Here is a 26903-nt window from a genome sequence, read left to right on the forward strand (position 1 = left end):
GTGAGCGTGTTTGATAGGAGTGAATGGAGACAAATGGTTTTTAATACTTGACGTGCTGTTGGAGTGTGAGCAAAGTAACATTTATGAAGGGATTCAGGGAAACCGGCAGGCCGGACTTGAGTCCTGGAGATGGGAAGTACAGTGCCTGCACTCTGAAGGAGGGGTGTTAATGTTGCAGTTTAAAAACTGTAGTGTAAAGCACCCTTCTGGCAAGACAGTGATGGAGTGAATGATGGTGAAAGTTTTTCTTTTTCGGGCCACCCTGCCTTGGTGGGAATCGGCCGGTGTGATAATAAAAAAAAAATAAAAAAATATTGTGCTTGATGATTGCTCAACTATTTAACCATTACACCAAACATATAATTGTTTCAATTCCATTGTTTTAAATTGTGCTAAATTGTAATACTGTATTTTTATTATGCCTCATTAAAAATGTAAGTATTCTCTACCGATCTTACTAAAGCCATACAGCGTGAACTAGTTGAATATTCAATTTTCTTTTATTCACTGTAACTCACCTGATGACCGTATGTACAATTACAACACTGTTATTGCCTCTTTTTTTTTCAACAAGTCGGCCGTCTCCCACCAAGGCAGGATGACCCAAAAAGAAAGAAAATCACCAAAAAGAAAAATACTTTCATCATTCAACACTTTCACCTCACTCACACATAATCACTGTTTTTGCAGAGGTGCCCAGAATACAACAGCTTAGAAGCATATTCATATAAAGATACACAACATCCCTCCAAACTGCCAATATCCCAAACCCCTCCTTTAGAGTACAGGCACTGTACTTCCCATTTCCAGGACTCAAGTCCAGCTATATAAAAATAACCGGTTTCCCTGAATCCCTTCACTAAATATTACCCTGCTCACACTCCAACAGCTCGTCAGGTCCCAAATACCATTCGTCTCCATTCACTCCTATCAAAAATGATCACGCACACTTGCTGGAAGTCCAAGCCCCTCGCCCACAAAACCTCCTTTACCCCTTCCTTCCAACCCTTTCGAGGATGACCCCTACCCCGCCTTCCTTCCCCTACAGATTTATACACTCTCCATGTCATTCTACTTTGATCCATTCTCTCTAAATAACCAAACCACCTCAACAACCCCTCTTCAGCTCTCTGACTAATACTTTTATTAACTTCACACCTTTTCCTAATTTCCACACTCTGAATTTTCTGCATAATATTTATGCCACACATTGCCCTTAGACAGGACATCTCCACTGCCTCCAACCTCCTCCTCGCTGCAGCATTTACAACCCAAGCTTCACACCCATATAAGAGTGTTGGTACTACTATACTTTCATACATTCCCTTCTTTGCCTCCATAGATAATGTTTTTTGTCTCCACATATACCTCAACGCACCACTCGCCATTTTTCCCTCATCAATTCTACGATTAACCTCATCCTTCATAAATCCATCCGCCGACTCGTCAACTCCCAAATATCTGATATCTGGTAGGGTGTGCAAAAGAAGAAAATTAAAGGTGAATACAGGAAAGAGTAAGGTTATGAGGATAACAAAAAGATTAGGTGATGAAAGATTGAATATCAGATTGGAGGGAGAGAGTATGGAGGAGGTGAACGTATTCAGATATTTGGGAGTGGACGTGTCAGCGGATGGGTCTATGAAAGATGAGGTGAATCATAGAATTGATGAGGGAAAAAGAGTGAGTGGTGCACTTAGGAGTCTGTGGAAACAAAGAACTTTGTCCTTGGAGGCAAAGAGGGGAATGTATGAGAGTATAGTTTTACCAACGCTCTTATATGGGTGTGAAGCGTGGGTGATGAATGTTGCAGCGAGGAGAAGGCTGGAGGCAGTGGAGATGTCATGTCTGAGGGCAATGTGTGGTGTGAATATAATGCAGAGAATTCGTAGTTTGGAAGTTAGGAGGAGGTGCGGGATTACCAAAACTGTTGTCCAGAGGGCTGAGGAAGGGTTGTTGAGGTGGTTCGGACATGTAGAGAGAATGGAGCGAAACAGAATGACTTCAAGAGTGTATCAGTCTGTAGTGGAAGGAAGGCGGGGTAGGGGTCGGCCTAGGAAGGGTTGGAGGGAGGGGGTAAAGGAGGTTTTGTGTGCGAGGGGCTTGGACTTCCAGCAGGCATGCGTGAGCGTGTTTGATAGGAGTGAATGGAGACAAATGGTTTTTAATACTTGACGTGCTGTTGGAGTGTGAGCAAAGTAACATTTATGAAGGGATTCAGGGAAACCGGCAGGCCGGACTTGAGTCCTGGAGATGGGAAGTACAGTGCCTGCACTCTGAAGGAGGGGTGTTAATGTTGCAGTTTAAAAACTGTAGTGTAAAGCACCCTTCTGGCAAGACAGTGATGGAGTGAATGATGGTGAAAGTTTTTCTTTTTCGGGCCACCCTGCCTTGGTGGGAATCGGCCGGTGTGATAATAAAAAAAAAATTCACTTCTTCCATACTCCTCCTCCCCAACTGGATATCCAATTTTTCTTTATCTAAATCATTTGATACCCTCATCACCTTACTCTTTTCTGTTTACTTTCAACTTTCTACCTTTACACTTTTTGTTACCTCATAGCCTTGCTCTTTCCCATGTTCACTTTTCATTTCCTCCCTTTACACCCCTCCCCCCCCAAATTCATCCACCAACCTTTGCAATTTTTCTTTAGAATCTCCCATAAGCACATTATCATCAGCAAAAAGTAACTGCGTCAATTCCTATTTTGTATTTGATTCCCCATAATTTAACCCTTTGAGGGTTTCGGCCCTACTAGTACGGCTTACGACCCAGGGTTTTTGACGTACTAGTACGCCTAAATTCTAGCGCCCTCAAATCTAGTGGGAGAAAGCTGGTAGGCATACATATGAAAGAATGGGTCTATGTGGTCAGTGTGCGCAATATAAAAAAAATCCTGCAGCACACAGTGCATAATGAGAAAAAAAAACTTTGACCGTGTTTTTGGAATAAAACAGCGACTTTGCACTGTATTTTCATATGGTATTTATTGTTGTATTCTAGTTTTCTTGGTCTCATTTTATAGAATGGAAGACATATTACAGAAATTGAGATGATTTTGACTGGTTTTACAATGAAAAGTACCTTGAAATTGAGCTCAAAGTAGCAGAAATGTTCGATTTCTACCAGAGCTCAAAAGTAAACAAATCATGCCAAGCGTCCAATACACGTCAACTGGCGAGTCTAATATTCTTTCGCAAGTGTGCCAATATTATTTATACAATTTTTTACACTAATGCAGTAGTCTGCATAACAGTAAATCTTCTATTTTTTGTGAGAATAAAAATTCAAAGTGGAAAGCAAAAGAATGTAAGAGGGGCCTGGGGACATGACTAATGAATAGAGGAAATGTCATTTTAGTGCCAGGAATGTCTTTCTTGTTTATTCTGGACCCTATTCGGAAATTAGCATCTTTTGAAATTTGTGTGAAATTGGCAAAATTGCTAAATTCTGACTGCTGTACTGGATAGTTGAAATTGGTAAATGGGTGGTTTCTTGCACTCATTCGATAGAAAAAAAATGGAGTTCTAGCAAAATATTCATGTTTTTTGTCGACTAGTACAGTGGAATTGGCCGAAAATAGGGCTCAAAGTGGGCAAAATCGCCGATGCGTAAACATCGCCGAGACCTCTAACTTCGCAAGAGCATAATTCCATAAGTTTTCCATAAAATTTCATACTTTTGGTGTCATTATGATCGGGAAAACATTCTCTATCTTCTCATAACAAAAATTTTTTTTTTTTTTTAAATTTCGCCGACCCTGAGAATGAGTCTCGGAGAGGGCCGGGCGACCCTCTAAGGGTTAATCCCACCCCTCTCCCGAACACCCTAGCATTTACTTCTTTTACAACCCCATCTATAAATACATTAAACAGCCATGGCGACATTACACATCCTTGTCTAAGACCTACTTTTACCGGGAAGTAGCTAATGAGAGCATAGGCAATGAGGTCAAAGAGGTATGGAGTAGGTTTAAAAATGTAGTGTTAGAGTGTTCAGTAGAAGTTTGTGGTTACAGGAAAGTGGGTGCAGGAGGGAAGAGGAGCGATTGGTGGAATGATGATGTAAAGATAGTAGTAAGGGAGAAATAGTTAGCATATGAGAAGTTTTTACAAAGTAGAAGTAATGTAAGGAGGGAAGAGTATATGGAGAAAAAGAGAGGTGTTAATAGAGTGGTGAAGCTATGTAAAAAGAGAGCAAATGAGAGAGTGGGTGAGATGTTATCAACAAATTTTGTTGAAAATAAGAAAAAGTTTTGAGCGAGATAAAGAAGTTAAGGAAGCCTAGAGAACAAATGGATTTGTCAGTTAAAAATAGGAGAGGAGAGTTATTAAATGGAGAGTTAGAGGTATTGGGAAGATGGAGGGAATATTTTGAGGAATTGTTAAATGTTGATGAAGATAGGGAAGCTGTGATTTCGTGTATAGGGCAAGGAGGAATAACATCTTGCAGGAATGAGGAAGAGCCAATTGTGAGTGTGGAGGAAATTCTTGAGGCAGAAGGTAAAATGAAAGGGGGTAAGGCAGCTGGGATTGATGGGATAAAGATAGAAATGTTAAAAGCAGGTGGGGGCATAATTTTGGAGTGGTTGGTGCAATTATTTAATAAATGTATGGAAGAGGGTAAGGTACCTAGGGATTGGCAGAGAGCATGCATAGTTCCCTTGTATAAAGGCAAAGGGGACAAAAGAGTGCAAAAATTATAGGGGGATAAGTCTGTTGTGTATACCTGGTAAAGTGTATGGTAGAGTTATTATTGAAAGAATTAAAAGTAAGACAGAGAATGGGATAGCAGATGAACAAGGAGGCTTTAGGAAAGGTAGGGTGTGTGTGGACCAGGTGTTTACAGTGAAACATATAAGTGAACAGTATTTAGATAAGGCTAAAGAGGTTTTTGTGGCATTTATGTATTTGGAAAAGGCGTATGACAGGGTGGATAGGGGGGCAATGTGGCAGATGTTGCAGGTGTATGGTATAGGAGGTAGGTTACTGAAAGCAGTGAAGAGTTTTTACGAGGATAGTGAGGCTCAAGTTAGAGTATGTAGGAAAGAGGGAGATTATTTCCCAGTAAAAGTAGGCCTTAGACAAGGATGTGTGATGTCACCGTGGTTGTTTAATATATTTATAGATGGGGTTGTAAGAGAAGTAAATGCGAGGGTCTTGGCAAGAGGCGTGGAGTTAAAAGATAAAGAATCACACAAAGTGGGAGTTGTCACAGTTGCTCTTTGCTGATGACACTGTGCTCTTGGGAGATTCTGAAGAGAAGTTGCAGAGGTTGGTGGATGAATTTGGCAGGGTATGTAAAAGAAGAAAATTAAAAGTGAATACAGGAAAGAGTAAGGTTATGAGGATAACAAAAAGATTAGGTAATGAAAGATTGGATATCAGATTGGAGGGAGAGAGTATGGAGGTGAATGTATTCAGATATTTGGGAGTGGACGTGTCAGCGGATGGGTCTATGAAAGATGAGGTGAATCATAGAATTGATGAGGGGAAAAGAGTGAGTGGTGCACTTAGGAGTCTGTGGAGACAAAGAACTTTGTCCTTGGAGGCAAAGAGGGGAATGTATGAGAGTATAGTTTTACCAACGCTCTTATATGGGTGTGAAGCATGGGTGATGAATGTTGCAGCGAGGAGAAGGCTGGAGGCAGTGGAGATGTCATGTCTGAGGGCAATGTGTGGTGTGAATATAATGCAGAGAATTCGTAGTTTGGAAGTTAGGAGGAGGTGCGGGATTACCAAAACTGTTGTCCAGAGGGCTGAGGAAGGGTTGTTGAGGTGGTTCGGACATGTAGAGAGAATGGAGCGAAACAGAATGACTTCAAGAGTGTATCAGTCTATAGTGGAAGCAAGGCGGGGTAGGGGTCGGCCTAGGAAAGGTTGGAGGGAGGGGGTAAAGGAGGTTTTGTGTGCGAGGGGCTTGGACTTCCAGCGGGCATGCGTGAGCGTGTTTGAAAGGAGTGAATGGAGACAAATGGTTTATAATACTTGACGTGCTGTTGGAGTGTGAGCAAAGTAACATTTATGAAGGGATTCAGGGAAACTGGCAGGCCGGACTTGAGTCCTGGAGATGGGAAGTACAGTGCCTGCACTCTGAAGGAGGGGTGTTAATGTTGCAGTTTAAAAACTGTAGCGTAAAGCACCCTTCTGTCAAGACAGTGATGGAGTGAATGATGGTTAAAGTTTTTCTTTTTCAGGCAACCCTGCCTTGGTGGGAATCGGCCAGTGTGTTAATAATAATAAAAAATAGTCTCCCTCTCTTCTACACACCCTAACCTGAGCCTCACTATCCTCATAAAAACTCTATACAGCATTTAGTAACTTACCCCCTATTCCATATACAGTGGACCCCCGGTTCGCGAAGCCATCGGTATCCGATAAATCCGGTATCCAAAGCATTATATCGCAAAAAATTTGCCTCAGTTCCCGTTACAAAACTCGGTATGCGATACGATTCGTACGAGACGTGTCCAGTGTTTACAAGCCAGCCAGTGTGCGCGCATCTAAGGATACATTCGGTACATTCTATATTATCCATATTATCACTGTTTTTGGTGCTTGTTTCTGCAAAATAAGTCATCATGGGCCCCAAGAAAGCTTCTAGTGCCAACCCATCGAGACCAAGGGTGCTAATGACTATTGAAATTAATGAAATGTGTGCATAGTGGCTTGAAGTGCAAACCTCTTTTTATTAAAATCACCCTGACACAGCTACTGTAAGCCGTGTTGGCAACCTGTACACTGACAATGTCGTGAACCACTTTAGGAAAGTCATAAAGGAACGAGAGGTACAGGCCTCTATGGACAGATATGTTGTGCGACAGAAGTCCAGTGACTCTCAAGCTGGTCCTAGTGGCATTAAAAGAAGAAGGGAAGTAACTCCGGAAAAATACTTGCTACCTCAAGTCCTAATGGAGGGGGATTCCCCTTCTAAACATTAAAAACTTCAACACTCTCCCCTCCTCCCATCCCATCAATCATCACCAGATCTTCATTAAAGGTAAGTGTCAATTATTCTATTGTGATTATTCTATTGTTATTATTGTTATTGTAATTATTGTATTGCATTAAACTTAATATATCATGTGGTAAAAGTTTTTTTTCATACTTTTGGGTGTCTTGCACGGATTAATTTGATTTCCATTACGTGCATTTCTCATGGGGAATATTGATTCGCTTTCCGATAATTTTGGTTTACGATGAGCTCTCAGGAACAGATTAATATCGTGAACTGGGGGTACACTGTACTTGCAACATCTGCCACATTGCTCCTCTATCCACTCTATCATATGCCTTTTCTAAATCCATAAATGCAATAAAAACTTCCCTACCTTTATCTAAATATTGTTCACATATATGCTTCAATGTAAACACTTGATCTACACATCCCCTACCCACTCTGAAACCTCCTTGCTCATCCGCAATCCTACATTCTGTCTTACCTCTAATTCTTTCAATAATAACCCTACTGTACACTTTTCCTGGTATACTCAGTAAACTTATTCCTCTATAATTTTTACAATCTCTTTTGTCCCCCTTCCCTTTTATAAAGGGACTATACATGCTCTCTGCCAATCCCTAGATACCTTCCCCTCTTTCATACATTTATTAAACAAAAATACCAACCACTCCAACACTATATCCCCTCCTGCTTTTAACATTTCTGTCATGATCCCGTCAGTTCCAGCTGCTTTACCCCCTTTCATTCTACGTAATGCCTCACACACCTCCCCCATACTCACATCCTGTTCTTCTTCACTCCTAAAAGATGGTATACCTCCCTGGCCAGTGCATGAAATTACCACCTCCCTTTCTTCGTCGACATTTAACCCTTAAACGGTCCAAACAAATCGACGTTCAAATTCGTAGTGCTACAAAAGTAGATCTACTTTTTTTTACATATTTTCAAATAAAAAAACAAAAAATGTAGATGAAAGTTTTTTTTACACATATTCAAATGTAAAACAAAAAAGAAGATCTACATTTTTTTACATACTTTCAGATGTTGAAAAAACGTATATATACGTTTGGACCATTTAAGGGTTAAAAGTTCCTCAAAATATTCTCGCCATCTACCCAATACCTCCATCTCCCCATCAACTAGCTCCCCTACTCTGTTTTTAACTAACAAATCCATTCATTCCCTAGGATTTCTTAACTTGTTTAACTCACTCCAAAATTTTTTCTTATTTTCATTCAAATTTCTTGACAGTGCCTCTCCCACTATCATCTGCTCTCCTTTTGCACTCTCTCACCACTCTCTTCACCTTTCTTTTACTCTCCATATACAGTGGACCCCCGACATTCGATGGCATCGACATTCGATAAATCCGACATTCGATGCATTTTAACGCAAAAATTTCGCCTCGACATTCGATGGAAAACCCGACATTCGATACGATTCGTACGAGACGTGTCCACGTGTGGCCTGAACTGGCCCATGTGTGCCAGTGTTTACAAGCCAGCCAGGATACATTCGGTACATTCCATATTATCCACATTATCACAGTTTTTGGTGCTTGTTTCTGCAAAATAAGTAACCATGGGCCCCCAAGAAAGTTTCTAGTACACACCTTTTGAGAAAAAAGGTGCTAATGACTATTGAAATGAAGAAAGAGATAATTGCAAAGTACGAAAGTGGAGTGCGTGTGTCGGAGTGCATGATGATTTGGTAAAGAAATTGCCTGCAACTAGTGGTGATGTGAGTGAATTTAAGGCCAGCAAAGGTTGGTTTGAAAGATTTAAGAATTGTAGTGGCATACACAGTGTGGTAAGGCTGCCAGTTCAAGTCCTAATGGAAGGGGATTCCCCTTCTAAACACTAACACCATCCATACTCTCCCCTCCTCCCATCCCATCAATCATCACCAGATCTTCATTAAAGGTAAGTGTCAATTATTCTATTGTTATTAATCTATTGTTAATTGTTGTTATTGTAATTATTCTATTGCATTAAACTTAATATTTCATGTGGTAAAATTTCTTTTTCATAGTCCTGGGTGTCTTGCACGGATTAATTTGATTTCCATTATTTCTTATGGGGAAAATTAATTCGACTTTCGATATTTTCGACATTCGATGGCTCTCAGGAACGGATTAATATCGAATGTCGGGGGTCCACTGTACTCTATTCTTCTTATAACACTTCTGCTTTGTAAAAACCTCTCATAAGCTAACTTCTTCTCTTTTATCACACCCTTTACTTCATCATTCCACCAATCACTCCTCTTTCCTCCTGCACCCACCCTATAACCACAAACTTCTGCCCCACATTCTAATATTGCATTTTTAAAACTATTCCAACCCTCCTCAACCCCCCCCCCATCCCCACTACTCATACTTGCACCAGCCCACCTTTCTGCCAATAGTTGCTTATATCTCACCCAAACTTCCTCCTCCCTTAGTTTATACACTTTCACCTCTCTCTTACTTCTTGTTGCCATTTTCCTCTTTTCCCATTTACCTCTTACCCTCACTGTAGCTACAACTAAATAATGATCCGATATATCAGTTGCCCCTCTATAAACGTGTACATCCTGGAGCCTACCCATCAACCTTTTATCCACCAATACATAATCTAACAAACTATACTTTCATTACGTGCTATATCTTTTTTTTTTTTTTCAACAAGTTGGCCGTCTCCCACCGAGGCAGGGTGACCCAAAAAAGAAAGAAAATCCCCAAAAAGAAAATACTTTCATCATCATTCAACACTTTCACCACACTCACACATTATCACTGTTTTTGCAGAGGTGCTCAGAATACAACAGTTTAGAAGCATATACGTATAAAGATAAACAACATATCCCTCCAAACTGCCCATATCCCAACCCCCTCCTTTAAAGTGCAGGCACTGTACTTCCCATTTCCAGGACTCAAGTCCAACTATATGAAAATAACCGTTTTCCCTGAATCCCTTCACTAAATATTACCCTGCTTACACTCCAACAGATCGTCAGGTCCCAAGTACCATTCGTCTCCATTCACTCCTATCTAACACGCTCACGCACACTTGCTTGAAGTCCAAGCCCCTCGCCCACAAAACCTCCTTTACCCCCTCTCTCCAACCCTTTCGAGGGCGACTCCTACCCCGCCTTCCTTCCCCTATAGATTTATATGCTTTCCATGTCATTCTACTTTGATCCATTCTCTCTAAATGACCAGACCACCTCAACAACCCCTCTTCTGCCCTCTGACTAATACTTTTATTAACTCCACACCTTCTCCTAATTTCCACACTCCGAATTTTCTGCATAATATTTACACCACACATTGCCCTTAGACAAGACATCTCCACTGCCTCCAACCATCTCCTCGCTGCTGCATTTACCACCCAAGCTTCACACCCATATAAGAGTGTTGGTACTACTGTACTTTCATACATTCCCTTCTTTGCCTCCATAGATAACGTTTTTTGACTCCACATATACCTCAACGCACCACTCGCCTTTTTTCCTTCATCAATTCTATGATTAACCTCATCTTTCATAAACCCATCATATCTTGTATATTTATTTATCCTCTTCTTCATAAAATATGTATTACTTATTACCAAACCTCTTTCTACACATAGCTCAATTAAAGGCTCCCCATTTTCATTTACCCCTGCCACCCCAAATTTACCTGCTACTCCCTCCACAACATTTTTGCCCACTTTAGCATTGAAATCCCCCACCACCATTACTCTCACACTTGGTTCATTCACTCAACATTTCCCAAAATCACTCACTCTCTCTTCTACACTTCTTTCTTCTTTAAGTGCATATACGCTTACTATAACCCACTTTTCACGTCCAACCTTTATTTTATTCCACATAATCCTTGAATTAATACATTTATTGCCTTATTAATCTTAAATTAGTCTTAAGTATGCCCAAAATGCTCTGCATATAAAGGAGCTTTTGGCATGTTCATCAAATTGTTACGCTCCTTTATACAAACATGTATTATGCTAAAATAAACTTGCTATTGTTATTAAGGTATCAGAAAACATCAGAAAAAGAGGAGGGGAGGTCTTTGGGGTCTGGAGAGTTTGTCAAGGAGACACAAAAATTAGGTGCATGATACTATAGTAGTAATGACCATTGTAGGAGCATAAGTTGTGGGCACTCAAGTGTTGCTAACAGTAGTACAGATATAATTGAAATGTTATTTGAGTTCAGTGTGTTTACCTACCTCTTGCTGATTACTGTGTTCACCATTCCCATGTTTGGTAGCCTCATCAGTCAGGCGTATTGTTTCAGAAGAGATTACACAACAGATTACTGATATGAGTATAATTTTAGTAGCAGGAGTTCAGACAGTTTTGTCTTTTAGAATACTGTTGGAATGGATGTAAAGAGGTAGTGTACAGAGACAGGTGTCAGCAGTGGCAGTAGGAATGGTGGGTGATCATAGTGGTGACTGAGGAAGTGATGATGATGGTAACAACAATGGCATTAAAATGTAATACTGTGCTATTAAATGGAGCTACAGGGTTGCAAAATCCTACACTGTCTTACCTGCAGTGACTGCACAGAACACATTAATGCCTAATCTTTCTTCATCAGGATTAGTCACCAGCATCTGCTTGAGTGAGTAATAAAGACCAAACTTGATAGTTCCATATGTAGCTTGACGAAGTACAGCCGGTGCTATTCTGCAGAGATCATACATAAATGTTAATACACCAACATTCTTTACTTTAGTCCTATCTTTCACACAAGAGAAGCAATTATTCATAAGTGATGTACATTAAAGCAATATTTCCTCTACACTGTGCCCCTACACACTCATGGGAGAGCACTAAACCCACAGGGGTCATACAGCACACAGGGAGTTGTCAGGTAAGACACACATGCAACAGTTAGGTATCTTTATTTCGAAACAATATTGTTTCAGACTATGGAACAATACTCTTCTCCAGACTGAGGGACTGACCACCTCAAAACTTTAAGGGTGATGGACTGATTACATCGTCTTCAAGTCTCTTCTGCTTCTATCAACTTTTCTGTACTCGACTGAAGAAGCCTACTGTGTAGGCGAAACGTTTCGAAATAAAGATACCTAACTGTTGCATATGTGTCTTACCTAACAACCTGTCGGTATTTTATACCATTTTAATGTTCACACAGGGAGTTGGAAGGTATTTGGACTGTTCAAGGAACTGGAGCACAATCCAATTCATTAGATCAAGAGCCCCTCACTGGTATCAAGGAACCTGCCTTCAGGGTCACCCCTGCATGTACATCAGATAATACAGTGCTGTGCAACAATTACTATGTTTTGTGGCATATAAGATGCACTGGCATATAGGACGCACCCTAAATTTAGCATGAAATATGTTGGAAAAATAAAACTGACAAATTTTTGTAGAGCCAGTTAAATGGAATTATTCTTTGATCCAAAGTTTGACCCCAAGAATGTCCTTCACCATGTAGGATGCAGGGTGATTTTAAGGGGTCAGATTTTGGAAAAAAAAAGTGCATCTTATATGCAGCAAAATATGGTTATTATTCATGCCACACAGCTGGAAATTTTACACCCAGTTATTTTTTTCTTTTTGCTAATGATTAAACACAGACTAGAGGTGCTGCTTTTGTATTTTTTGCTTTACAGTGGTCCCTCGTTTTTCGTACTTAATCCGTTCCTGGAGTTGCTACTATTATCGAAATCTACGATTTGCGAATCAATTTTCCCCATAAGAAATAATGTAAATACAATTAATCCGTTCCTGACACCCAGAAGTATTAAAACAAAAAAATTTTTTACATGAAATATACATGTAGTACATAAACAATACAATGGGAAATGATGAATGAAACATTAACAGCATAACACTTACCTTTATTGGAGATTCTTCTTAGTGTATGGGAGACTGGAGGAGGAGAGAGAGTGGATTGTTTATAGTTTGGAAGGGAAATCCCCTTCCATCAACACCTCAGGTACCAATTGCTTTTCTGGGGTTGCTTCTCTTCTCTGTTTCTTAATGCCACTAGGACCACCTTGAGAGTCACTGGAGTCCTGTCTCGCAAAATAACTGTGGAGAGAGCTCTGTTTCTGGCGTCTCTTTAACACTTCCCTAAAATGGCCCAAGACCTTGTTGCCAACATGGCTTGCAACAACCTTGTCAGGGTGATGTTTCTCCATAAAGCTTTCCATCTTACCCCACATAGCAAAAATCTCTAATTTCTGAAGAAGGCACCTTCTTCCATCTCTCTTCCTCCTCCTCTGCAGCAAGATTCTGAGCTGCAATCCGTTGCTCTTCCTGCTGAAGCTCTTGCAGCTCCTCAGTGGTGAGCTCTTCGTTGTGGTCTTCCACCAACTCTTCCACATCCTCCAAACTCACATCCAACCCCATGGAACTCCCCAGTGCCACAATTGATTTAACAACAGATATAGGCTCATCAGGGTCAGTCCCAAACCCTTCAAAATCCCTCTTGTCGACACAATCTGGCCACAATTTTCTCCAAACAGAGTTCATTGTCCTGGTAGTCACTTCCTCCCAAGCCATACCTATAAGGTTTATGCAATGGAGGATGCTGAAGTGTTCTCTCCAAAATTCCCTTAGGGTCAAATGAGTGTCTGTGGTCACAGTCAAGCACCTGTGAAACATTGCTTCAATGATGTTTTTCTTAAATTCAATCGTATTTCTCACCTTCTTTACCAAAGGCTTGGCACTAGGAGCTTTCTTTGGAGCCATGGTAGCTTATTTAGTATTTGCAAGCACTAAAATGAGTGGAATATTATGAAATATTTCGTAGGAGCACGTGAGGGGACCTTTGCTCACTGGTAAACAATGCCAGACTGGCTGGGTAGGGAGGCTGCCCCGGCTCACACCGTGCGTACACGTCCCGGACGAACTACTTTTCACGAGTCAACCTATGATTAGTGAGCCCGTGTTTATACGACAATATTCCTATGATTTCCGAAATCTATGATTCCCAAGAACTACGAAAAGCGAGGGACCACTGTATATTAATTTTTTATAAAATTCTTACTCGGGGTGTGCCAAAGTATCGGTATTGGTTGTATTGCCTAATTCTGATGGTATCAATATCAGCCTAAAATTTAATATCAACATCAGAATCGTCAAAAACTTTATAATCCCTTTTGATATACTGTACCTTTGATACAACTTTGATGAGTTTAAGGAATTTTTCTACTCACAGAGCCCTGCCCTTGGCTAGGCTCATCTGGTGCTTGCCTGATCAACCAGACTGTCACTACTGGCAACCCACAGGCTCATGCATCCATCACAACCTGATTGATCTCTCACTTGGTGGAGAAACTTGTCAGGTTTCCAAGCAGTGTTTCCAATATCTTCTGGTAAAATGTTGAATAGTCTGGGGCCCTGGATGTTGATACAATGTTCTCTTGTGCCAACAGTGCCCCTGCTTTTTACTGGGTTTATTTTACACATCCTCCCACAGCTCTCACTCCAATACACTATTACAGGTGTGCAGATTTGGGACAAGGCCCTCAAGTACTTTCAAGTTTACTGGTACGTATCTATCTGGAGGGTGTTCTGGAACCAGCATTTTTCGCATTTGTAAATGTGTATATACATGACTTTTTTTTTTTTACCTTGAAGGGCTCTAGATCCACAGAATAATTCAAACCTGATTATTTATGTATACAGTGGACCCCTGGTTATCGGCCGGTCTGGTTATCGGCCAACTCGGTTATTGTGGGGTTTTCGGCGCTCGGTTATCAGCCGTTCGCTCGGTTATCGGCTATTTTGGATGCATCCATCCGCCAGCTGGGGCAGCTTGCGCTTCAGTTTGGCCGTGTTTCTCGGTGGCTGAGGAAGCTTCTGCTCATACATCCAAACATTTCACTTGTTTACCATTGTTTTTAGTGGTTTTTCTTGCAGTGCAACTGTGAAGTAACAATGGCTCCAAAGAAATTTCCTAGTAAAGTTCCTGTGGTAAAGAAAGTGAGAAACATCATGGAATTTAAGCGTGAAGTGATACAAAAATATGAGAGTGGTATGAAGGTGGTGGAACTTGCCAGGATGTACAGCAAGAATAAAAAAACAATTATACATCCATCCTGGCAAAGAAAGAACAAATCAAAGATGCAAATGTTGCAAAAGGAGTAGCTTTTCTAACTAGGCAAAGGACACTGATAATGGAAGAAATGGAAACGTTATTATTATTGTGGATTAAGGAAAAAGAATTAGTGGGAGACAGTGTAGTGGAGTCGACTACTTGAGAGAAGGCAAAGCAGTTGCATGAGGATCTTGCAAAGAAAATGCCTGAAACAAGTGCTGCAGTTTGTGAATTTAGGGCCAGTAAAGGATGGTTTGATAGAGTTAAGAAGAGTATTAGGATACAGTGTTGTAAGGCATGGTGAGGCTGCAAGTTCTGACAAACGTGCAGCTGAAAAGTATGTTCACGAATTCCAGGACTATGTAATGGCTGAAGGATTCGAACCCCAACAAGTTTTCAATTGTGATGAAACAGGCCTGTTTTGGAAGAAAATGCCAAACAGGACCTACATTACCAAGGAGGAAAAGGCACTGCCAGGACACAAGCCTATGAAAGACAGGCTTACTCTTTTGTTGTGTGGTAATGCTAGTGGGGATTTCAAAGTGAAACCTTTACTCATGTATCGCTAAGAAAATCCGAGTGTGTTCAAGAAAAACAATGTCATGAAGAATAGATTGTGTGTGATGTGGAAAGCTAATCATAAGGCATGGGTCACAAGGTAAATTTTCAAAGAGTGGGTTAATGATGTGTTTGGCTCAAGTGTGAAAAAATACTTCCTGGAAAAGATATTGCCACTCAAGTGCCTCCTGGTACTGGACAATGCTCCTGCACATCCTCCAGACTTGTTAGACCAAGTGTTTTATAAAAGTGAAGTTCTTGCCTCCTAACACCACTCCTCTCCTCCAGCCCATGGAGCAGCAGGTCATTTCTAACTTCAAAAAACTCTACACAAAAGCAGTGTTTCAAAAGTGCATTGGAGTGACCTCGGACACTCAGTTGACCCTAAGAGAGCTCTGGAGGAATCTTTTCACTATCCTCCATTGCATAAGCCTTACAGGCAAGGCTTGGGAAGGAGTGACTTTCAGGACTTTGAACTCTGCCTGGAGAAAACTGTAGCCAGATTGTGTCCAAGAGAGGGATTTTGAAGGGTTTGAGGCTCACCGTGACCCTGACCCTGCCAACCCTGTGGACTCTATTGTGTCTTTGGGGAGTCCCTGGGGTTGGAGGTGAGTGGTGAGGATGTGGAAGTGGAGGAGGACCACAGGGAAGAGCTTACCACTGAAGAGCTGCAAGAGCTTCAACTTGAACAGCAACAGACTGCAGCTGAGGAACTTGCTTCAGAGGAGGAGGAAGAGGGAGTGAAGGAGGTGCCTTCTTCAGAGATTAAAGAGGTGTGTGCAATGTGAACCAGGATGCAAGCTTTTGTAGAGAAACACCACCCTGACAAAGCTGAAACAAGCCATATCTGCAACATGTTTAGTGACAAAACCCTGTCCCACTTCAGGGAAATCTTAGAGAGATGCCAGAAACAGAGCACTCTGAACAGTTATTTTGTGAGACAGGGGTCCAGTGACTCAAGCTGGTCCCAGTGGCATTAAAAGACAGAGAAGGGAAGTAACCCCAGAGAACGCTTTGCTACCTAAAGTCTTCATGGAGGGGGATTCCCCTTCCAAACACTAACTCCTCCCTCTTTCCTCCTCCCTATCCTCCAGAAGCCAGCATTAGCCTTCAATATAGGTATGTAATACTTACATAATTGCAAAAACAATTATTTTTTTGTGAATATCTTTGTTTGGAACGAATTAATTTTATTTCCATTAATTCTTATGGGAAATATTAATTCAGTTATCGGCCATTTCGGTTATCAGCCGACCTTCAGGAACAGATTACAGCCGATAACCGGGGGTCCACTGTATAATAATAATAATAATAATAATAATAATAATAATAATAATAATAATAATAATAATAATAATAATAATAATAATAATAATAATAATAATAATAATAATAATAATAATAATAATAATAATAATAATAATAATAATGGCAGAAAAGGCTGGTACTGACCCAAAATAAAGTGCCCTGATTCCCTCTTCATGAGATATTTTAAGGAGTGCATGAAGCATCCCACGGTAGCGCTTGGTGATCACCCCCCCAGCATCACAGCGTCCACCTTGGATCTGCAGCCGTGTCTTGGTTGTATCAATGGGAAATGTCCCTGCAACACAAACACAAAATTCAATACATAAACAGCATGTTCCTGTGTCACACAGAGTAAAGATTAATACATAAATATTATGTCCCTGCAACACAGGAGAACAGGGATGGACAACTAGCAAATAAACAGTTTACTGGGTTATGCAGTGAACAAAGAATGGGTTAAAGAATCAATGTGAAAGCCAGGCCTTGAGCCAGGAAGATGAGGGATGTTGCAGTTTGGAGGGTAATTTGAACTGTGATGTCTGCATAATTCTATCACAACAGCTAATGAATGAGTTTCCAATTCTGGTTTACCCTCCCTCTGTAGATGGCCTTTTTGTAAATCAGTAAGTCCACTCTTATCAGCCTGGCTACAATACTGATTATTTACCTGTAATCTAGTCAGTCAGTTAATCTACTTACATATACATTCATTACATACTCACTGAATCAATTTTGAGTGTACACTTAATGTCCTTACATACATATACAATAGTCCTCCTATATCTGCGGGCGATACATTCCAAGACTTACTGTGGATAGTAGTGAAACCTACATACGAGTCATTTTTTTCTTTTACATACCTATGATAAAGTTTAACTGATAAATTATGTAGAGTAAGACATTACAAATTTGATGGTTGGGGGTTGTCGATAGTGGACATGGTTTGTTTTTTAACCTTTTGGAAAAAATCATGATAGGAAGCGACTTTAATGCTGCGTTCCATCACAGGATCGTAATCCAGGATTTTTTCCTTTAAAGCCTGTGCAATCCCAAACAATTTGCCAAATTTTTCCAATGTCCATATTCCTGGTTCTGTTTTAGTTTCTTCTTCCTTACCTTCCTCTTCTTCTCTCAATGACTTGACAAGTTCTTCTAATTCCCCATTCGTCAACACTTCTCAATGTTCTTGGATATTTTCTTCCACTTCTTCATCAATAATATTGACAAATCCCTCTCCACCAACTTTTCTCGATACACGAATGATTTTCTTCACCTCTCCAGTGATAGCCAGGAAACCTTTAAAAATCATCATTTATTTCTGAAATTGTCTATTTAATATTTTTGGGCTACAATAAACTGTAGATAACTGAAACCATTGAAACTGAATCCGTGGATACAGGAGTTCTTCTGTATATAATGTTTATTGTCCTTATAGTCTTAAGTTAAACTTAAGCTTGCCCAAAATGCTCTACAAAACCATGGGCTTTCTACCTGCATTATCAAGTGGCATCCTTTTCTGTACAAACAATGTATCATGTGGAAATAAATTTTCAATCTGAGTCACTTAACCCTTTGACTGTTTCGGTCATATATATACATGTACATCTTACGAGCCGCTGTGTTTGATGTATATATACTCAAACTCTAGCGGCTTCAAATCAAGCAGGAGAAACCTGGTAGGCCCACATGTGAGAGAATGGGTCTGTGTGGTCAGTGTGCATCGTATAAAAAAAATCCTGGAACCCGCAGTGGTCTATTTTCGTATAGTATTTATGATTGTATTCTCATTTTCTTGGTCTCGTTTGATAGAATGGAAAACATATTATAGAAATAGAGGTGATTTTGATTGGTTTTACTATAAAAAGAACCTGGAAATGGAGCTCAAAGTAGGGGAAATGTTCAAAAGTAAACGTATGATGTCATTGTCCAATAAATGCCCAACTAGCCATTCTAATATGTAGTCATGAATGGGTTGACATTATTTGTACAATTATTACAATATTGCAGTAGTCTGCATAACAGTAAGTCTTCTATTTTTTGTTTGAATAAAAATTCAAAACAGAAAGCAAGAGTAATATCAGAGGGGCCTGGAGATGTGACTGATGAACAAAGAAAATGTTATTTTAGAGCCAGGAATGTCTGCATTGTTCATTTTGGACCATATTTTGAAATTGTCATATTTTTTTAATTTTCATGAAATTGGCCAAATTGCAAATTTCTGACCATGTTATTGGGTAGTTGAAATCGGTAAATGGGCAGTTTCTTGTACTCAATCGATAGAAAAAATGGAGTTCTAAAGAAATAGCTATGAGTTTAGTCAACTGGAACAACGAAATTAGCCGAAAATAGAGCTCAAAGTGGGTGAAATCGCTGATTTGTAAATATCGCTGAGGTCGCTAACTTCGCGAGAGCGTAATTCCGTCAGTTTTCCATCAAATTTCGTTCTTTTGGTGTCATTACAATTGGGAAAAGATTCTCTTATCATTTCATAAGAAAAAATAATTTTTATTTTTTTAAATTTTGCAACACCAGGAGGGGTTGCGATAGTCAAGGGGTTAAGCAGCTAGTTTAATGTGCACCCCATGCTCATCCTGTGAGAGGGAAAAAAAAGGATTACAGGTCCCAATGAATCTTTGTCAGACCCCAGTGAGCATTGTTACATCACTAAAGAGAAATATTCATTTCGTATTTTACAATTACTGTACCTCATATAGTTGATGTGCACAATAAACTATGGAATACAGTCTTCAAAAAAAAAATTATTATTACCATTAAAAAACATTGGTCATTACTGGGTTACAGTCTCTGTTAAAACCATTCATTCATCTAATTGGTGCAATATGTAGATATAGCCTCAAGATTTCAGATATCATTAACAATGAGGTGTTTTGCCGTATCTTGTGAGGTTTGCATGGAGTTGTCTATGAAAGATTGGATGTTTGCAACGAATAACAAAATACCTTTCATCCGTGGACTGCTTATGGAGTCAAATGCAATGTTAGCAGTTTTCACAGAGACCCACATGAAGGATCACTTGGACAATGAAATATGGATCCCGGGTTACAACTTATACAGATGCGACAGAGTGAAAAGGTAAAAGGGGGATGGGGGGGTTGGCCTGTATATCACAGAGTCACTTATATGCTCAGAACTACTAAATGCCTCAAATGATGTAGTTGAAGTTTTAGCAGTAAAGATCGAGAACCCAAACCTGGTCATTGTGGTTCCATACAAGCCTCCGGATGCAAGGTCCCAACAATTCCAGGAACAGCTTTTATAAATTGATCACTGTCTGGAAAATCTTCCAGCTCCTGCCCCCAACATCTTGCTCCTGGGGGATTTCGACCTAAGGCAACGAAACTGGAGGAATACAGCAAATAATGTTGTAGCAGAGATAATACCAGGAGGCAGCTCAGATGAAAACTCACACACACACAAACTTTTAAATCTCTGCCCCAAATTCACCTTAAACCAGCAAATAATAGAGCTTACAAAACTGGAGAATACGCTGGACCTCATCTTCACTAACAATGATGATCTGATACAAAATGTCATCATATCAAAAACAATATAGTCAGATCATAACATAACAGAGGTCCAGACATGTATGCGGTGGGCCCCAGACTGACAAAATATGATCAGTCACGAGGAAGCCTTCACCAAATTCAACTTCAGTAACAAAAACATAAGGTGGGACCAAGTAAACGAAGTCCTAAATGATATAAACTGGGAAGATAGACTAAGCAACATGGATCCTACCCTATGTCTAGAACAAATTAACTCTGTGGCACTTAAGGTATGCTCAAGGCATATTTCCTTAAGAAAAAGGAAATGTAAACTAGAAAGAGAAAAGCGCTCCCTATACAGGCAAAGGCTAAGAATAACAGAGCGGCTTCAAGAGGCCAATATATCTGCAATATGTAGGGAGAGACTGGTCAAAGAAATAGCAAATATCAAACTAAAGCTAAAGGAATCTTACAGGAGTCAAGAAACCTGAGAAGAACTGAAAGCCATCAATGAAATTGAAAGAAACCCAAAATATTTCTTTTCTTATGCCAAATCAAAGTCTAGAAAAACATCCAGTATTGGGCCCCTACTTAAATGGGATGGGTCCTACACAGATGACAGCAAGGAAATGAGTGAGCTACTCAAGTCCCAACATGACTCGGTTTTTAGCAAGCCACTAACCAGACAGAGTTGAAGACTTAAATGATTTTTTTTATGAGAGAGAGAGAATCTGGTAGACACACACCTATCTGATATTATCCTGAAGCCAAATGACTTTGAAAAGGCGATAAATGACTTGCCCATGCACTCTGCCCCAGGCCCAGACTCGTGGAACTCCATGTTCATCAAGAACTGCAAGAAACCCCTATCACGTGCTTTTAACATCCTGTGAAGAGGGAGCATGGACATTGGGGTCATCCCACAATTACTAAAAACAGCAGACATAGCCCCCACTCCACAAAGGGAGCAGTAAAGCAATAGCAAAGAACTACAGATCAATAGTGCTAACATCCCATATCATAAAAATCTTTGAAAGGGTTCTAAGAAGCAAGATCACCACCCATCTAGATACCCATCAGTTACACAACCCAGGGCAGAATGGGTTTAGAGCAGGTCGCTCCTGTCTGTCCCAATTACTGGACCACAACGACAAGGTCCTGGATGCTTGAGAAGATAAACAGAATGTAGATGTAATATACAGACTTTGCAAAAGCCTTTGACAAGTGTGACCATGGTGTAATAGCGCACAAAATGAGTGATAAAGGAATATAACAGGAAAAGTCGGTAGATGGATCTATAATTTCCTAACAAATAGAACATAAAGAGTAGCAGTCAACAGAGTAAAGTCTGAGGTGGCTACAGTGAAAAGCTCTGTTCCATAAGGTACAGTACTCACCCCAATCTTGTTCCTCATCCTTATATTAGACATAGACAGGGATGTAAGCCACAGTGCAGTGTCTTCCTTTGCAGGTGACACCCAAATTTGCATGACAGTGTCCTCCAATGAAGACACTGCAAGACTCCAGGCAGACAAACCAAATCTTTAAATGGGCTGTAGAAAACAATACGAAGTTCAATGAAGAAAAATTTCAATTACTCCAATATGGAAAATGTGAGGAAATTAAAACTTCATTGGAGTATAAAACAAATTTCAACCACACAATAGAGCGAAAAACTAATGTCAAAGAACTGGGGGTGATCATGTCGACCCTGAGAACAAGTTTAGGAGAGGGCCTCTCGACCATGAAAGGGTTAATGTCAATGACAACTCCATACAAACTGTAGTACCAGAGATTCTTATAGCCTAGACTTAGTCTAACAATATCATCTTACAATCTACTTGTTACTTTCCCCACAGATATGTTTAACTTCACACATTTCATTATAATAGATAACTGATCTGCTAGTTCCTAACTGTATTGTTGTTTCTTCAAGCTCGTTTGCTGGTTCATTTCTGATAATATTTCTTAAACTTCTATTTGAAAAACTTAAATTATACTCTTTATTTATTCTCTTTATTTAATGGTTGTTTAGCTAATTCATCAACTTTGTCATGCTCCTAGAGGGCAGAGACTACACATATTGTAAGCCTTCCCAATATTCAGTGATACCTCAAGCAGACATTTGACCCTCAAAAAAGGTTTAACAAAGTGCCACTTCCAGTGCCACAAGAGGATCCAAAGTAGATCTCCCCATACAAAAGCCACTTTCGTGTGAATGGAAAGTCCTGACAGCCTACAGCACACCTTACAGTCCACAACCTTGCTGACACAGCTTATGTGGGAACTGGTCAGTAGGAATGGAGCAGAGCCAAAAATTTACTGACATAAGAACAAGAAGTATAACAGCAGACTTCTTGGTCACTGGCACCTTACTGCTATCCCACATAAAATTATAGAACCCAGCAAGTGCTGCAGCTGATCTTCTCCGAGGATCAGCTGCAGCATAACACCTGATGCTGGGCCTTTAAGAGCATGGATGACTACTCCCAATTTCAAAACCTCGAAGTTCCAATTATATTCAGCCATGCTGCCTTCAAACATGATTGAACATATTCCATTTCTTGTTTGTTCCTCCAGAAGTAAAGCGGAAGACTGCAGCAGGTATGGTATAGTTAATGGCCTCATTATGGGAGTTAATGATGCTGGGAACTGAAGGAGAAAATAGCTGCTTGCCAAGTATATACAAGGCAACTAGTGGCTTTATTCCCATATGTATCATTTTACATAGAAGAGGAGTGAATGGATGTCTAGAGCAGGTGGTGTAAATTGCTGCAGGGAATTTGAAATTCCATTAAACCGAAAACAACATGGAATGCAAAGGGGTTGCAGTATTAAGGATGGAGAGAGCAAGAATTGCCAAAATAAGTTAGGAATAAGTTTAGAAAATAGGATAGCTCAAAGTAGTTACTCGTAAAAAACAAGGAAAATGATCTTCAGAGAGAGAGAGAAGCAGCAAGGTAAAAATAATTCTTTATCATCTACTACACAAACAGCCTGAGTGTAAGAAATAAAACAGACAAGATAAAACTAACTGCATGTAGAGGAAACAACAACTACTGCAATAACCAAGACATGGTACAATCTGAAAAATAAGGACATGCCTGCTGAATGCCACATGAAGGAGTATAAATTATTATTAGACTGCTGCATCAGAAATTATATAAATGCAGAAGGGACAGACAGAATCTGTTTGGTTGCAGTTTCTTGAAAGATATGAAAAGATAATCTTTGGCATGATCTAGTTTTAATATATTTTAACTTTAAGCAAATTACTGGATCAATCTGACAGGAAAGCTAGAGTCTAGTGAATTTATAGAAATATTTCAGGACTGCATTTAAAAACTGTGTGTGTCAGAACCAACAAGATAAAATAACTTTCTTAGACTTGATTCTGGCAAACAACAAATCCCAAACAAATGATTTTGGGGTTAATGAGAAGTCTGGAAAAAGTGATCACAAATCCCTTGGTTTCAATATGCCACGGAATTACCTTAATAACAAGGTCAAGGTCCTCAACAGTTGCATTGCAGACTATATGACCTAAGGGATTATCTTATTATTGTTTTGTGTGTCAGGAGACAGTACAAGTGTCTCCTCACATAGGTCTTATTCATACAGACAGCCCACTGGTGAAAAGGGATTAGCAGAGTAGTACAGACAGGGGTAAAGTAACTAGGGATTATCATGAGGTGACCTGAAAGACTGTGGTGATTAATATCAATGACTTTTCAAAAGCTACCCAACATGTATATATTCCTAATAGAGAAATTAGATCAAATGTAAGGACCTTAAATGGATGAACAATGGGCGAAAAAAGGAGGCATTTATGGGCGAATCAAAACAGAACAGGGTCACCCAACCTGTACAATAATGGTACACATTATTATTTTATATATATTATATAGGTCAGGACGAGAATAAAGTAACCAAGATTGGGGTCACTGGTGGCATTATGCTCAGACAACCTGATAGATTAAAACTAAACATGGCATCCAGCCCTGGAGAGCTGTTTTCAAGGTTGAGAATAAATTTAAAGAGAAAGTTAGCAAATCATAAACTAGAATCATCAATGGATCACTACATGTATCATACTGTACTAGGTAAATGAAATACGTATAGGAAATGTGACAAAGTAGGAGATAGGTCCCTGCATCAAACTATAGATCAATCAGCCTAACCTCAACTGGGAAAGTTGATGGAATCAGTAATTGAGGATGCCATTTGAAAATATACCCCAACATGGTTTTCACAATTTGTTAAAAAAAAAAATTCATCAAGGTATTCGAGACAGTGGACCATGATAAAGAATACAATTGGGTGTACAAAGATTTCAGTAAAGTCTTCTATAAAGTCTCACACATGAGACTGATCAAGAAAGTAACAGCCCATGGTATAGAAGAAATTATCTCCGAATCATGGATGACCGATGGGCAAACATGTATACAGAATGGGAACCCATTACAAGTAGCATGCCACAGGGGTCAGAATAGGGACCCTTGTTGTGTTCAATCTAGATAAACATTGATGAAGGGAATAGCAACAAAGTAAGTTTGCCAATGATGATAAAATAAACCATCAGATAATTTTTGATGAGAACACTAAAAAGCAACAAGATGACATGGAAGCTTAATATTGTGGTCAGAAGGGGCAGATGCAGTTCAGTGCAGACAAATAGAGTTAATAGGAGTCTTTGCTTCATATCAAGAAGAATAAATAATAAAACGCTTAACCCTTTGAGGGTTTTCGTCGTACTAGTACGTCTTACGTGTAGGGTTTTTTGACGTACTAGTACGCATAAATTCTAGTGGCCTCAAATCTCGCGCGAAAAGGCTGGTAGGCCTAGGTGTGAGAGAATGGGTCTGCGTGGTCGGTGTGCGCGGTAGAAAAAAAATCTGGGACCCAGTGGTGCATTGTGGGAATGCCCTCTTAGTAAACAATGTCCACCATGCCTCGCGGTAAGAAGCTCCTCACTCCTCGGCGAATTGGGACACTTTTGTTCCCCAGTGACAGTTCTACTAGTGATGGAAGTGCCAGTGAAGATGAGTTTCGTGGTTTTAGTGAGGTTTTGACCGAAACTAATGACCATAATATCGGTAATAGTGAAGAAAACCCAGACGACCCTCAGCCTTCCACCTCTGGTGCTGGGCCCTCGTGTTCACGTTCAGTTGTTCCAGAACCCAAGAGGAAACTTCTATTTTCCCAAATCCCAGACTCAGATGAGAGCATGGGTGATGATAGTGATAGTGAATATGAACTACAAGCTCTTCAAACTAGTTCCAGTAGTGATAGTGAAGTGCAATATTCCCCAGTGAAGCGTCGGTATATACAACGATATATGCGCTCTGGTAGTGTGCCATATGTTATACCAAGGGGAAGGAGTGTATCTCGGAGTACATCCCGTGGCTGTACAACAGGAACAGACAGTGAAAATGACGAAGATACTGTTGCAATTGGGATGGAAAATGTGCGTGGTGGTAGTGGTGCCGGCGGTGAGGCACCAGCAGTGGGCCATGCTGCCACCCACGCTGCCACCCACGCCGCTGCCTCAGCTGATCTAGAACAAAAGGCCACCATCCCCCACTCCTCCACCACACCAGCCTCCACAACCACAACCTCCACAACCACAACCACCTGTCATTGTCCAGTACCCACCAGCAGACCGCACCTGGGATTGGCAGGAAGCTGTCAGTTTTGTTCCAAATCCCCACCAGTTTGATGGCAGCCAAAGTGGAATACGGCCATCTTGTGCACTTGGGAACAATGCCACTGAACTGGAATGTTTCGAGTTATTCTTTGACGAACCACTGATGAAAAGTATTGTCATGGAAAGCAACACATACTACGAGTACACCATGGCAAACACATTACTTTCACCAAAATCACGTCTACACCAGTGGAAGGAGGCAACTGTGGCTGAGATGTATCTTTTCTTTGCCACAATAATGCTTATGCCACATGTGTATAAGCACAAAGTGAAATCATACTGGTCAACAGACCCCCTGATTGCAACACCAGGTTTCAGTGATATAATGCCAGTGAATCGATTTGTGCTAATGTTACGTATGCTTCACTTCTCAGATAAAACCAGGCCTGACAGAACTGACAGGTTATATAAGATTAGGAATGTGTTTGTGTATCTGAAACAGAAATTCAGTACTCATTTTTATCCCTTCAGGAAGCTTGTAATTGACGAGTCTTTGATTCTGTTCAAAGGAAGACTCTCTTTCAAGCAGTACATACCAAGCAAGAGGAAACGCTTTGGTATAAAGTTGTTTGTGCTTTGTGATTGTTACAGTGGTCTGGTATTGGATATTATTGTGTACACTGGAAGTTATACATTGCAAAATACCAGGAAGTTATTGGGCATCTCAGGTGATGTGGTTCGAACAATGATAGAACCATACCTTGGTAAGGGGCATATATTATATACAGATAACTGGTACACAAGCCCCTCACTCAGTGATTTTTTGCGAGTGAACATGACAGATGTGTGTGGC

The 26903-nt window shown here is 40.2% G+C and overlaps 1 protein-coding gene across 1 annotated transcript in view; it reads right to left on the reverse strand.

The window, feature by feature from the left end:
• The window catches only part of Bmcp (uncoupling protein Bmcp mitochondrial), a 336863-nt gene that overhangs the window by 112158 nt on the left and 197802 nt on the right, over window positions 1–26903 (reverse strand). The window contains exons 3-4 of the mRNA XM_070103691.1: window positions 17042–17192; window positions 11501–11637 (exon numbers count right to left, since the gene is read on the reverse strand). Coding sequence (XP_069959792.1) covers window positions 11501–11637; window positions 17042–17192 — 288 coding nt within the window. The remainder of the gene's footprint in view (window positions 1–11500; window positions 11638–17041; window positions 17193–26903) is intronic.

This window comes from Cherax quadricarinatus, chromosome 86, assembly GCF_038502225.1.
Source record: "Cherax quadricarinatus isolate ZL_2023a chromosome 86, ASM3850222v1, whole genome shotgun sequence".
Lineage (NCBI taxonomy): Eukaryota > Metazoa > Arthropoda > Malacostraca > Decapoda > Parastacidae > Cherax > Cherax quadricarinatus.